This window comes from Populus alba, chromosome 3, assembly GCF_005239225.2.
Source record: "Populus alba chromosome 3, ASM523922v2, whole genome shotgun sequence".
Taxonomy (NCBI): Eukaryota; Viridiplantae; Streptophyta; class Magnoliopsida; order Malpighiales; family Salicaceae; genus Populus; species Populus alba.
Genome location: NC_133286.1, coordinates 2,961,146 through 2,971,867, shown reverse-complemented (window position 1 = coordinate 2,971,867; position 10,722 = coordinate 2,961,146). Strand labels below are relative to the sequence as shown.

General features: G+C 34.1%; 1 protein-coding gene across 1 annotated transcript; it reads right to left on the bottom strand.

Moving 5' to 3' along the window:
- Positions 1–278: 278 nt before the first annotated feature.
- Positions 279–593, bottom strand: LOC140955406 (phosphoglycerate mutase-like protein 4). The gene has a single exon (XM_073408143.1). It carries the CDS (start codon positions 591–593, stop codon positions 279–281), a length of 315 nt encoding a protein of 104 aa, XP_073264244.1.
- Positions 594–10,722: the final 10,129 nt, after the last annotated feature.

Here is a 10,722-nt window from a genome sequence, read left to right as displayed (position 1 = left end):
TCCGATGAGCTGTCTTCCCCTTATAATTTTTCCATCTATGGGTGCCATGCGGTTCAGGTAAACAGTCGCTTTCAAGCAATCTCTACCAACGTGTTTAACAAAGCACAATGCAGATCCTTGTCGCAACAATTGGAAAATGCCATGTTATAAAAGAACTAGAAATCAAAAGATGACCTGCCAGATGCGATTCCCCCTTTCACGCTTCAGATAAAGAGTTATCATAGCATGAAGAATTCATTTGTGCACGTTTGGACATGGTCATAAAAATACCTAGGGCCCTAGAGTGTATGAAAGATCATGAGAACAGTGTCTTCCATTATGGTGTTATTTCCATGAGTGACCACAACAACTCGCTCTCCTGTATGCTTCGCTGCAATTCTCTCCAATGAAGATGTACAGCGATCGTAAAGTTTATCAAGACTTTCTCCACCACCTGGGATATCTTGATTGGTTCTGTGAGATTTAAAGGCCCGGTAAGCCACAGCACTAACTTTGGCAGCTTCTTGAAGGACAAGGCCATGAAGATCCCCTAAATGTCTTTCCCGTAGGTCAGGATCCTTAATAACCTCAGCAATACCACAAGTAGCTGCCATTTTCTCCGCTGTCTCAAAAGCTCTGTGATTCGATCTACTGCTTTTGGTCCTTGGTGGTCCATGTTTTTAATTAAAAACTTCAAGTCTTAAACACTATTCCCACAAAATTCTCCTGTGGGTTCCACGTTAAAAAAAGAGAGAGAGAGAGCTTACAGAGCGGTTATTAATTATTTTTATATTTTAAAAGTATTTAAAAAAATTATTTTATTTTATTTTATTTTCAGATTATTTTAATGAATCAATATTAAAATAAATTTTAAAAAATAAAAAATATATAATTATTTTAATATATTTTTAATTAAAAATCAACCAATCTGTAATAATAATTATCCTGTAATAAATAGACAGAAGGATCGTGGAAACTTCCGGTTCCTGGAAAAGTTTTAGTTGAAGACTTGGTCATGGAATGAAAAATGAATTATTGAAGAAGTGATGGTGCCTTAAACCTTAAGTGATTTTATTTTTTTATATATAGCTATGAGGTCATATATGATTGTGTCTGCTTTTCTACATGAAGAATTATGAGTTTCTTGTTATCATATATTTTAAATAGATCATTTACTTTCAAAAGAAATTAATTAATAATCTACATGGAAAATAAGAAAAATAAGGGATAGAAGAGAATCACCATAAGAATTAACAGTTTTACCGACGTAAATATTCCGTCGGTGTGTGATTAGGAGTTCGTCGGTAAATTATTTACCAACTAAATTACCGACGGAATACGTCCGTTGGCTTACCTTTCGTCGGTGATTCCACATTTCATCGCTGTATCGGTCGGAAAAACAAAAAAACCATTTACCGACGGTTTTACAAACGGAATTTGCGCGCCAAAAAAAAAGTTTCCTGCTTGAACAATACCGACGGATTTTAATCCGTCAGTGATATCACAGGTCACCAACGGTTACTTTCTGTCGGTAACTTGGTCGGTGAATTGTTGAAATACCGACCAAATATATTCGTTCGTCAAGTTGTCGGTAAGTTAAAACACCGACGTAATAATTCCGTCAATAAAGCTGTTGGTGAGTCATAAAAATACCAACTGAATTTATCCGTCTGGAAATTTGTCGGTGATGGTCTCGGCTACTATCTAATGCCGACGGATTAATTCCGTCGGTAAATCCCTTTGTAATGTTTTTTTATTATTATTTTTAAAATTATTTTTAATACATAATATAAAAATGATATAAATTAATGATAATAAAAACCAATTATGCAAATAAAATTTATATTAAGCATCAGAAACAAAAAATGAAAGATAAATAATATTCATTACAAAATGAATGTGTTTAAAAAAAAACATTAAATGAAATTTTAAATGTAAATAATGTTTATTAAAAATTAATATAAAGGAGGAGGAGGAGGAGAAGGAGAGAGGCTGGTTATTATGCAGCCAAAAAGGATTTGGTGCACATGTTCCACCTTGTGCCATATTCATGACCATTTGATGAAGCTCTTCATAGGCCGCTCGTTGTCGTTCAGACTCCGCTCTGTGTTGTTCGGACTCCGCTCTTTGTTGTTCGGACACCACTCTTTGTTGTTCTACGAGTTGTGTGTATGCCTCTGATAGGTGGTCGTACTTTTCGGTGAGCAGAAACGTGTGTTGCTGCAAGGCCACGAACTCCTTAGATTGGGAGCTCGATACTGATTAGAAGCTCCCGACGGTTGAAGCATTACGAGTCGACCACAAGTTTTCGGCCGTAGTGTTGAAGAGCCCGTAAACCAGACGATCCAGCCTCCAAATCTGGATCGAATTCTGGATTGGTCAAAGGATCGTCCCCGTATCTCTCCCTCAACCGATTATTATAGGTATCCTAAAAATAAAAAAAGTAATCATCATATTCAATTCAATAAACATAATAATAACTTACAAAATAAAATGGTTGAATAAACATACCACAAAATGTTGAGCACGGCTGTCAACGAACTGTTGCACCCCCTTTTGGCGTTATTGACTCCGCACGTGCGTCTCCACAAACAGCTCCATAGGGCTCGGCTCACGTCCAAGAGACGTAGCCTATAATGAAAAAAATTTATTAACAACAAATTAATTGAACGATATATTTCATTTAAATTAATCTTACCATCCGTTTTGCATGTGCAGCAAACAGAATGAGCCGCCAGTGTGCGTTGTCACCAAGCCATGAATTGACCGATTCCGGTTGCCAGCACCGGACTGTGAGCGTCGTGTGAACCGCTCAGACATCACGTGCTCAAGATAGTGCGGCCATATATCCTCCGGGATGTATATCGGTTTGAAATCCCTCCAAACCGCAACATCGTTCCAGCCTTGGAACCCCCTATCCCTCGTAGTTTATTTTGCCTTTTTTTGGGCTTCGTACCAAAAATCACGCAACCTACTTCACGCAAGCAAAAGTTACATTTCAAAACATAATTTTTCGATGTTTACCTAGTTGCCGCGTGATTTTCCTACACCCTCCTCACAATAGTGTTATGTTCCTTGTTCCAGCATAATCGATTCTGTGTATAAAAAATAATTTTTTAAAATGTTAATAATTTATTTACAATTATATTAAGAATTTATTAGAAATAAGCTGAAAATTATATATTAACACGAACCTGAAATCTAGAAAACCATGCATTGATTTGAGGCATCCATTCAGGATGCCTGGATATCTAACTCCATTGAAACAATGGAATCTCCTTCGACAATTTAAACGCCGATGATATTACTCGGGCGGCCTCAATGTTTGTGAACCTGAAAAGAAATGAAATTAATTAAATAGTGACTTCATAAATTATGTTTTAAATTTGTTTTAAAAAAAAAAAACTAAAACCTTAACAAACTTACATTGAAAGACCGTCCTTCCATTGTGCCTCGTACTTGTGGGTAAATTGATTCTGCAGCGAAGACACGCCGCTTCTGTAATGTGAAACAGCACTGGAAGAGGCAGCATCAGCTGACGGCGCAAGTGGTGTAGGTGCCTCTTCTTGAGAGGCACCTAAGGAAATATCTTCCTCGCTGCTAGACGAACTTGATGCGACCGGACGTGAAGCTCTGGTTTTCATTATGTGCATCTAACCAATTTTATATAAATAATTATATAATTAAATTCAAATGTTAAAAAAAATTCAGCAGCACCTCCCCTATACTGGGATACTACCCAAATCTACAAACCTGCAAATATTAACAATAACAACAACCAATTGACCCAATCTATACTAATTATTCCAACATATTCAATTACTAATCCTAAGGTAAATTCAACATTAACAATTACAATTCAACAAATTATTCAATAATTATGCCAATACAACAAAACAATAAATTCAAAATAAATAGAAATAATTAAACACAAATCATGCAATAATAGAGTAAAATTAATAATTCTTCCAACATATTCAATTACTAATTCTATGGTAAATTCAACATTAACAATATTAATTCAACAAATTATTAAATAATTATGCCAATATAACAATAAAATATATTCAATAAATTAAAAAAGAATTATAAACTAACAATTAAAAACAATGGAAATAATTAAACACAAATCATGCAATAATAGAGTAAAATTACTAATTATTCCAACATATATATGCAATTACTAATTCTAAGGTAAATTCAACATTAACAACAAATATTCAATAAAAAAAAATATAGGCTCAAATTCGAATATTAAAGAAATTTAAATTTAAATTTTTGAAGGAAAAAAAACACACTTTACCCAATAATTTTAATTTAATATCTTCACCATAACTAGTCAGCATGGAAGCAGAAGATTTAGATAGATTGGAGTTTCCATTAATAATAACTCTGGTAAATTTTTAGATAGGTTGGAGCATGGTAACTCGTAAGGAGAATGAGGAAAAACTGTGCACTGCATTCACTGTATCCATGCACTTACTGACTGCCCTTTGGACTTTGAACCATTATTTTTGTGATAAAGAGATACCTCTCCCTTTCAAAAAAAAAAAAAAAGAGAGAGAGAGATACGTCTCCCTCGCGGGTCCAGTCCTGCTCAGCTACACGTCATGTGCATACTATAAAGTATGCCAACAACGTTCGACAGCAACGTTCGACAGCATCGCATTATTGTTTCGTACTCTATGGGGAGTGTAGTTTTAACTATTTTCCCGAACAAATTCTGTACATGAGAGATGAACTTCTACAAAAAAGGAAGAATATTAGAGGAAATGAAAAGGAAATCAGTTTGGAGGTGAACACTAACAATCAAGGACCGAATCAAGCATGGAAATGAGTTTTCGCATCTCTTTCTGGGCAGCATCAAACCCCCACATACATTATTAGATTTGTTTTTAAAATTAAACTGCAAATTTAAGGTTTACATATACAGTTTTTGTAAATTAAAAAAAACGTGTTTTTTTATATATTTATTTATTGTTTTTCTAAGCTGAGGGTTCTTAGGAAAACCAGGAAGTACAGGAATAGGAGGCGTTCTGAGAGACCCATAGGGTCGTTTCTTGTGCGTTTTCTCTTGCGTGATGGAGGACATGGATTCAAATGAGACTGAAGTTTGCCCCATTAAGAAAGCATTAGTGTTCCCTCATCGTTGGCAAGTCAGCTTAATTGGGCTGTGGGATCAGATTCCTTTAGCAGCCAGGCCATGGACGATGCTGCGTCTCTTAATTTATTTCTATTTCCATTAATGGCAACTCTGAGAACAGTGGTCTTTCTTCACGTTTTGAGAGAGGGAAATTGTGGCGTGTCATTAGCAAAGCACAGCTTGATTCATAGCTAGCTTGACTATTACCTGTTCTGTGTTTTTTCCTTAATTTCTGCCCTCTGTTTCAGCCACTCACTTGATGGGTATTGTCTATAGCTTCCTTTTGAATTAACGAACAAGGAAACAACAAATTAAAGAGATTACAAGCAAGCAATGAAGTCTCATGTAGGATTAACACTATTTTTGGCTAGTTGGTCTACTGCATGGTTAGCCCCTCTGTGTGAGTGAAGGTGTAAGAATTGTTTTCCTCAACTGTCTTCTAAACAATATTTTTAAGCTCATAGAAGGTCTCAAGTTTCCAGGATCTTAAGCTCGGGCTTTGTATATCGCCAGCAACTCTGCCTCACCGGAATCAATGAAGCCAGCAGTGCAGGAGAAATAAAACATGAACGCACATCCCAGCTGGTCCTGGTGGAATGCTCACTTACATGGCTTGTTGGAAAAGACTTAAATATTATTTTTATTAGCTTCAATATTATATTCTTTCGATTCAAAGCTCATAGGGCACACATACATTAAGAAGAAAAGGAAAGAAACTTGAAAACCAAACAAGATACTAAGTACACAATAATATGCATGATATTGAGTACTTGGAAACCAACAGTAGCTATAAGGCTTGATTAACAAAGTCCCAGTGGAGTGGAAAGGACTGCCAACAGCTTATACGTCGAACTCTTCAAAGACCATACAAGGGAAGATGCTCGACATCGACCCAAACATCTTGCCCCATCAAGGTCATCACTTTGCGTTGAGCTCTAACCGTGTACCTCCTGATCATGTCATTACCTTCATCTCTCTCCATGAAGAAGACAACCCTGTCTTCGGGAGCAAGGCCTTTCTGCTCTACAAAAGGATGCCAAGAAGAGCGTAGAAGAACGGGTTTTGGGTGAGCTCCAGTCCGACGGGTTGACAAGCAAAACCTCCATGCATTACCAGTAGCATCGACTGCTTCAAAATTCATCATATGGGATCCTTCAGGAAATGGAAAAGCCTCAAGGGCATGGGTTGGAAATGAAAGAGCATGGCTTATATGGGATGGTTTTAGGTTCTTAGTGAAGAGATGTACTTGTTCCATTCTTTTTCAGGGATACAAGAGTTTCTGTGAAGAGAGAAGGCTATTGTGAGAGCGCAGAGATTAGCTATATTACCTTATAATCTAAATGAAACCTTTAGGTAGGGGATATATAGAGATAGTGAAGAGACATTAGCTTCATCTTAATTGCTGGAATTGTAGGGAAAAAGAAGTATGTAAGTTGGATTGATTTTTGTTGCTGAAATAGAGTGGGTTTTTGTGAGTACTTGAGGGTGTGGGAGAATGGTTTTATACCCAATAATTGGCACAGAAAACTTGCGCACTAAGTCCGCAGCAACGCACAGATATTTTATAAACTCGCAGTAGCATGCAGGTATGGCATCTAGTATTTCAGTATAGTGTATGTGAGCATGGAAGTAGAAGATTTAGATAGGTTGGAGCATGGTAACTCGTAAGGAGAATGAGGAAAAACTGTGCACTGCATTCACTGTATCAATGGCATGTCACTAACTTTTCCATCTGTAGTATCTAACGGATATAGATGATCTTTTCAAGAAATCTTTATCTTAGTTTTATTTTAAAGTGCTAATTTAATTGCAGATTTTGTCCCAGATGAGCTCCGATTTCCTGAAATCATAGATGTATACACTGTCCCCTGGACTAATTATAGTTTAATTGATCAATCGGAACTGATGACATTTGCACATTCAGCGACTCCAGGATTAATTGTAGCTTTGACAGATTGAGAGAGGCCAGATGGGATGGATTAGATGCGTCTGAGTTTGTTGATGTTTAGTAGTGTTGATTATAGTTGTTTTTTTAAAAAATAATATTTAAAAATATATCAAAAAAAATATTTTTTTTATTTTTAAAAATTATTTTTGAAATCAACACATCAAAATTATTTAAAAACACCAAAAAAAATATAAATTTAAAATAAAATAAAAAATAAAAAGATTTTAATTTTTTTTAAAACACAAAAATAAATAGGTCTTTGAATCAATCAAAGTGTTTTTCGCCATCACAGCATAGGTGAAGATGGGATTTGAGGGGGAAAAAAAAGAGTTTAACAAATCATTAAAGTGCAATTATACTTAATAAATTTGGGATTTAAATCATTTTATATTATCTTTATCTTAGTTATTAATAATAAACATATGGTATGCCATTGTATCAGATTGCACATTTGCCCCTTTCGCTATTTGGCTCCTTGATTAAAAAAAAAAAAAAACATTAGAGAAGTATTAAAATCAAAAAAAAACTGTTAGTGCTATATACAAAATAAATTGCGAGATAAATTAATTTGTTTTATTTGTAACATTGTTAATCCATTATTAATATGAGTTTCAAATATTTTTGTTGCTGAAATAGTGTGGGTTTTTGTGAGTATTTAGGGTGTTTGGGAGTGTGGTTGTTGTTACTTTTCAAAGTGTTTTTCATTTAAAAATACATGTCAATAATGTTTTTTTATTTTCTTAAAATTATTTTTGAGATCAGCATATCAAAATGATTTGAAAATATCAAAACATATTAATTTAAAATAAAAATTTCAAATTTTTTTTAAAAGTGTTAAAAAGCACTCCTAAACAGTATATTTACTTGTGAAACCAGATTCTAATGTGAGTGGAGAGTAGGAGCTTAGATTTTCTACTTCTGCAGCATTGGAAGGTTTAAAACGAACGAAAAGCTGCCAAACATCCGCCTTCAAATTGCTGTCATTTCCTGTTACCATTGAGCCAGAAAATGGCAGTTTTTTTTTTAAAAAAAAAAAAAAAATCCTAAGAAAACAAACGCCTTCTCACAAAAAAACTTTAGAAAAGAGAGAACATTTTACTATTGAGATTTTTTTTCTTAATTTTCAGGTATTATTTTTTGATGGTTTTACGAATGACTATAAAATAAAGGATAATATCCATACAAAATACTTGTACAGTGACATGATCTATAGAAAAATAACAAGAGATCAGTATTTCATAATGTAAACCGCTTAAGACATACAAGATACTAAGAAGAAGAAAAGGAAAGAAACTTGGAAACCAAACAAGATACTGATTACTTGATTACTTGGAAATTAACCAACAGTAGCTATAAGGCTAGATTAACAAAGTACCAGTGGAGTGGAAAGGACTGCCAACAGCTTATATGTCAAACTCTTCAAATAAGGGAAGATCCTCGACATCGACCCAAACATGTTGCCCCATCAAGGTCATCACTTTGCGTTGAGCTCTAACCGTGTACCTCCTGATCATGTCATTAACTTCATCTCTCTCCATGAAGAAGACAACCCTGTCTTCGGGAGCAAGGCCTTTCTGCTCTACAAAACGACCCCAAGAAGAGCGTAGAAGAACGGGTTTTGGGTAAGCTCCAGTCAGACGGGTTGACAAGCAAAACCTCCATGCATTATCAGAAGCATCTGCTGCTTCAAAATTCATCATGTGGGCTCCTTCAGGAGTTGAAAAAGCCTCGAGGGCACGGGTTGGAAATGAAAGAGCATGGCTTATATGGGATGGTTTTAGGTTCTTCGTGAAGAGATGTACTTGTTCCATTCCTTCTCAGGAGATACAAGAGTTTCTGTGAAGAGAGAAGGCTATTGTGGGAGCAGAGATTAGCTATATTACCTTATAATCTAAATGAAACCTTTAGGTAGGGGATATATAGAGATAGTGAAGAGATTTATATACTCCCATCTTAATTGCTGGAATTGTAGGGAAAAAGAAGTGTGTAAGTTGGATTGATTTTTGTTGCTGAAATAGAGTGTGGGATTTTGTGAGTACTTGAGGGTGTGGGAGAGTGGTTTTATACCCAATAATTGGCACAGAAAACTTACGCAACTGGTGACGATTTTCACATGACGATTTGCATGGATAAATAGATGACGATTGTCAAACGCGTGTTTGGTAATGTTCACACACGGAATACTCATATGCGTGCCTCCTTAAAAATGTCGAAATTGACTTAACAAAAAACATTGCCTGATTTTTTAGCCTAGTGGGCAAAATATTAGCTTTTAAATGACATCTTGTATGTATTGCCTGCTTTTTTTTTTTTTCCTCAAAAAATAAGTGCTGACAACTTATTCATTCCTTTAAAAAATTAGAAAAAAACCAAACTCAGACACCCAGACCTGAACTTGTAGGCCCACTTATGCAGCTAGGTTTTTTCATTACAGTGATTTTATTTTTTATATATAGCTATGAGGTCATATATGATTGTGTCTGCTTTTCTACGTGAAGAATTATGAGTTTCTTGTTATCATATATTTTAAATAGATCATTTACTTTCAAAATAAATTAATTAATAATCTACATGGCAAATAAGAAAAATAAGGGTTAGAAGAGAATCTAAAATAAGGAAAATATAATTTATTTTTTTTGGTTTAAGAACATTGAGGGAAAATGAATGAATATCATTTTTTAGAGGATTTTATGAGCGAAATTCTGTCTATTTTTTTGTGTTACTTTAATTTTCTCTTTTATGAAACAAGGAAAATCAAAATTTTGTGTATAAAAAAGATTTATTTTTCTCTCCTTTATTTTCTATTTTTACTTTTAGCTTTCAAATAAAGAAAAGTGGTTTAATTTATTTTTTTTATATATATAATATTACTCTTCTTTCCCTTCATTTCTCTCAAAACTTACATGCTATAAATCTTAAATCTTTGCGGTCAAAATTAACTTAAATGATTTAAGATTGAAACTTTGAACAATAAATCTAAAACAAATCCACTTATCTAAGAAGTTAAATCTCTAATGATATAAGAACACTTTATGTTTTTTTTTTCCTGGAAATCTTACTCTTTACTAAGGCTAGAGAATAATCATTATACTGCATGGACTGATAATGAACAAATAACCTGATACATTAAAAGGGAAAAAACAAAAAACCAAAGTGGTCCTCCATAATATCATGTGTGGCGAAGCTTTTTCAATTGATATAATCATCATCATGATATATATATAGAGTGTGGGTTTTTTTTTTTACTGGGAAGCATTTTTCACACACTCACAAAATATTATGGACCTATCATTTATTTTTAATAATTTATTTTGGTTTTCAAAGTCTTCTTTTAGGCAATTAGGTCCTGATTAAATGCCAATTACTTTTGATTTTTTAGGTAAGGATGTGGAACCAAAATGAAAAATATGTCATACATGGGTGGCACGTGTCAAAAATTTTGTAAAAAATACACTTAGATCCTCAATATTTAAAAATAACGCAATTTATACAATTTAGGTGCCATTAAGTTTTAAATTTTCACTTTTAATACAAAAATTTATTTGTATTATTTTTTAGTTTTTGGTTAGAAAAATAAGAGAGAAGAGTCGTTGAATTCTAGTAATAGGAGAAAACATTATCATTCACGCTATTTCCGGCCACCAAAATAATT